Source organism: Salvia splendens, unplaced genomic scaffold, assembly GCF_004379255.2.
Source record: "Salvia splendens isolate huo1 unplaced genomic scaffold, SspV2 ctg372, whole genome shotgun sequence".
Taxonomy (NCBI): domain Eukaryota; kingdom Viridiplantae; phylum Streptophyta; class Magnoliopsida; order Lamiales; family Lamiaceae; genus Salvia; species Salvia splendens.
In genome coordinates, this window is record NW_024599018.1 from 2,660 (window position 1) to 6,376 (window position 3,717).

The window sequence follows — 3,717 nt, forward strand, 5'->3', positions numbered from 1 at the left end:
GGCACAGAATTATGTGTTCAAAACTATAGCTTTTGAAATAAAAGAGTGCCAAATGATATGAAATCCTTCATCATCATGCTTGTTTGTCTATTGACCTATGAATCTTTGGATTCGATGTTGGGGGTATGTGTTTGATAATTTACTTGTATAATGTGCGCTGTCGTATTTTACCTACATTATCTTCTTCCATCTATTGATTTCTGATAATTTACTTGTACAATGTGCTCCTGCTGTATTTTACCTACGTTATCTTCTTCCCTTTATTGATTTTCTCCTGCCACAGGCATTGAACGTGAAATCGCATCTTTACAAATGGAGGTATTGTAAAGACTTTCTATCAGCATTACTTTGTTATTGTGGTCTAATGAAAAGCTGATTGCTGTCTGCAATTTTTAGGAGAGGAGATTAGTGGCAGAGATCAAGAAAACTGCTAAAACAGGAAATGAGGCAAGTTTTGATGTTTCCTGTTTTGAGTTTCTTTCAGTTTTGGGTGCAACAAACGTGACTTCTGTGAAGGCTTTTAAACAACTATACCACCCTGATATAGCTCTAGACATTACTCTCGACATTTTTTGTTCATTATAGTAGTGTTCTTTACATCGGCGGAAGTGCAAAAATTAGAACGATCTCGACTTAAAACTAAAATACCCAATGAATATTAATACCGTCTGCAGTTGGAGTTTATACTGAAGCATCATACTGAATATGATGATTTTTCTTGTTGCTTTATCTATGATGTTTTCGTTCTTTAGGTCTTTTGAGTTAGCTGCTCTATCGATCTTTCTGATTCACTTGTCATCGATTTTAAAATTTACTTGAAACTTACCACAAGTTTTTGCATGTGATTGTCATGTCTAACTAGGCTGCAACTAAAATCTTAGCTCGTCAATTAGTTCGCCTTCGGCAGCAAATCACAAACTTGCAAGGGAGCCGTGCTCAGATTAGAGGCGTGGCAACTCATACACAGGTGATTGACTAGGAATAGAATAACATAATACGCCTGGAACTCATCCGTTCTTAACATACTTGGTAAGTTATCTGACTTTGTTTTTTACTTACAGGCCTTGTATGCTAGTACTTCAATTTCTACTGGCATGAAAGGAGCAACCAAAGCTATGTCTGCTATGAACAAGGTAGGTGTTTGAAATGACATGGTTGATAGGTGATGATTCCGCGAATTTTTGATGATGATAAATGCTCGTAAAAATAAATTACGACACAGAGAATTTTACGTGGTTCGATTTACTGAGGTAAATCTACGTCCACGGGGAGAAATGGGGGCAGGTTTGTATTGCTTGATCTGCGAATTACAGCTTACAACACAGACTTGCTATATGATTATTTCTCTCGAGAGATTCTAACCTCTTCTATCAGATCTAAGTTCTATTTATATAATGAACTCAGATCATGGCTTGCGTCACCACCCTAAGTCGTGGATGTCGTGTAGGTTATGGCCTAAGATCGTGGGTGAAGCGTAGGTCATGGCCTACGATCGTGGCCTGAACTGACATCACGTGGTAGTGGGTGTGTTGGACATCCGGTATGGGTCCACTAACTCCTTGTTCGGTCGAATACCGAGACCGAACTGCTTTGGTTGCCGATCTGAGAGTAGAGCTTGATGCCGACCTGAGAGCAGAGCTTGATTGGTTGGCTTTTACCGAGCTGTAGGCTGAGGCCGAACTCTTTGGTAATGCCGAACTGAACTCTTGGGCTTTGGGCTGGCCGAGCTGTCACTGCTATTGGGCTTGTTTAGTACGTACCCCATCACTGGGTAGATTTATCCCTAGGCCGTTTTCCAGACCTATGGGATGGATTGGCTTCCTCCTGGTTCTCCCGGGCAGGAATGCGGGTACTCTGCGATCTGGTATGCATTTTTTGGGTGGAAAAAATGGTCAAAAATTCGCTTTATCACAGATTTGGTTCTCTGTTTCCCACAGACGGCGCCAGTGATGATTCCGCGAATTTTTGATGATGATAAATGCTCGTAAAAATAAATTACGACACAGAGAATTTTACGTGGTTCGATTTACTGAGGTAAATCTACGTCCACGGGGAGAAATGGGGGCAGGTTTGTATTGCTTGATCTGCCAATTACAGCTTACAACACAGACTTGCTATATGATTATTTCTCTCGAGAGATTCTAACCTCTTCTATCAGATCTAAGTTCTATTTATATAATGAACTCAGATCATGGCTTGCGTCACCACCCTAAGTCGTGGATGTCGTGTAGGTTATGGCCTAAGATCGTGGGTGAAGCGTAGGTCATGGCCTACGATCGTGGCCTGAACTGACATCACGTGGTAGTGGGTGTGTTGGACATCCGGTATGGGTCCACTAACTCCTTGTTCGGTCGAATACCGAGACCGAACTGCTTTGGTTGCCGATCTGAGAGTAGAGCTTGATGCCGACCTGAGAGCAGAGCTTGATTGGTTGGCTTTTACCGAGCTGTAGGCTGAGGCCGAACTCTTTGGTAATGCCGAACTGAACTCTTGGGCTTTGGGCTGGCCGAGCTGTCACTGCTATTGGGCTTGTTTAGTACGTACCCCATCAATAGGGAACCCGATTTTCTTTCTTAAAGTTCATTTCAATTCCTATGCTTCATGTTGGTACTCGTGATTATTTTGGTTGGGTATATTTGTTCATTTTTGTTGAGGTTTAATTTTGTTTTTCCTGTACTTGTCAATATATGTCATTTTTGGTTAATACAATTCCTTATCACGAGTGACTACAGTTTAATGCATAATATTTAGTTTGTCTGGCAAACTAAAGACGAGTTTTCCTGTATGCAATCGGTCATTGAATTTTTTTGCTTTTCATTTCAGCAAATGCAACCTGTAAAACAAACTAAAATGATCAGAGAATTCCAGCAACAGGCAGCGCAGCTGGACATGACGGTATGTTTTCTCTTCAACTTATTCTACTTCCAATTGTCCTCAAAAGGGTTCAGTTATTTCCGAAGAATATTGTGTTTAATTTATCTGTTGTAGCTAGAATGATTACTGAGTAAACCACAGAAGGCTAATAATCTTCCATATTCAGATTGAAATGATGTCTGATGCAATTGACGAGACACTAGACAAAGACGAGGCTGAAGAAGAAACCGAAGAACTTACTAACCAGGTAGTGTTATCACTGCTTTTCACCCACCTAATCCTCCAATTTTTTTCTGAATGCCCAACTTCCTTACATCGCGCCTGTATCTATTTTCGTGCATATAGGTCCTTGATGAGATCGGCGTTGACATTGCTTCACAGGTTGGCTTCTTTGATTCTCAAGGCGAATCTAATCTAACCCCTCTTCTTATATTTGCTATACATGACAAAAGAAATGTCTGTGACTGATTTTAATTCTTTCTAAACAGCTATCTTCAGCTCCAAAGGGGCGGATTGCATCTAAGAAAGTCGAGAACGCTGCCCCTAGGTACGTCAGTCCCACTATTTTTATTGAGATGGAAGTATGCATTATATCAACATCTTTATTTCTAAGTCAGTATTATATCTAGACTGCCACCATTTTGCTCTTTCTAGATATTGTGTTGATGATCTTGTCTTCTTTGACTCACAGTGCTTCTGTGTCGACTGATGTCGAGGACCTCGAGAAAAGGCTGGCATCTCTTCGACGAATAGAGTGATGTATAATCATCCATAGGTTATATATGTATACATAAATCACTATTATATCAAATACTTGAGCTGGATAAAAGACTTTTTACTCTT

At 40.4% G+C, this 3,717-nt stretch overlaps 1 protein-coding gene across 1 annotated transcript; it reads left to right on the plus strand.

The window, feature by feature from the left end:
• Nucleotides 1-225: 225 nt before the first annotated feature.
• On the plus strand, nucleotides 226-3,717 carry LOC121789954 (vacuolar protein sorting-associated protein 2 homolog 2-like). Its single transcript, XM_042188275.1, has 9 exons — nucleotides 226-318; nucleotides 397-447; nucleotides 863-967; nucleotides 1,062-1,133; nucleotides 2,824-2,895; nucleotides 3,041-3,121; nucleotides 3,220-3,255; nucleotides 3,363-3,421; nucleotides 3,566-3,717. The coding sequence occupies exons 1-9, from the start codon at nucleotides 313-315 to the stop codon at nucleotides 3,630-3,632; spliced, it is 549 nt and encodes a 182-aa protein (XP_042044209.1). The 5' UTR covers nucleotides 226-312; the 3' UTR covers nucleotides 3,633-3,717.

What these genes read in the sequence shown, in the direction of transcription:
- LOC121789954 (XM_042188275.1), top strand. An exon ending in CCGAAGAACTTACTAACCAG is followed by an intron (nt 3,122 to 3,219) that starts GTAGTGTTATCA and finishes TCGTGCATATAG; the next exon opens with GTCCTTGATGAGATCGGCGT. An exon ending in GCGTTGACATTGCTTCACAG is followed by an intron (nt 3,256 to 3,362) that starts GTTGGCTTCTTT and finishes CTTTCTAAACAG; the next exon opens with CTATCTTCAGCTCCAAAGGG.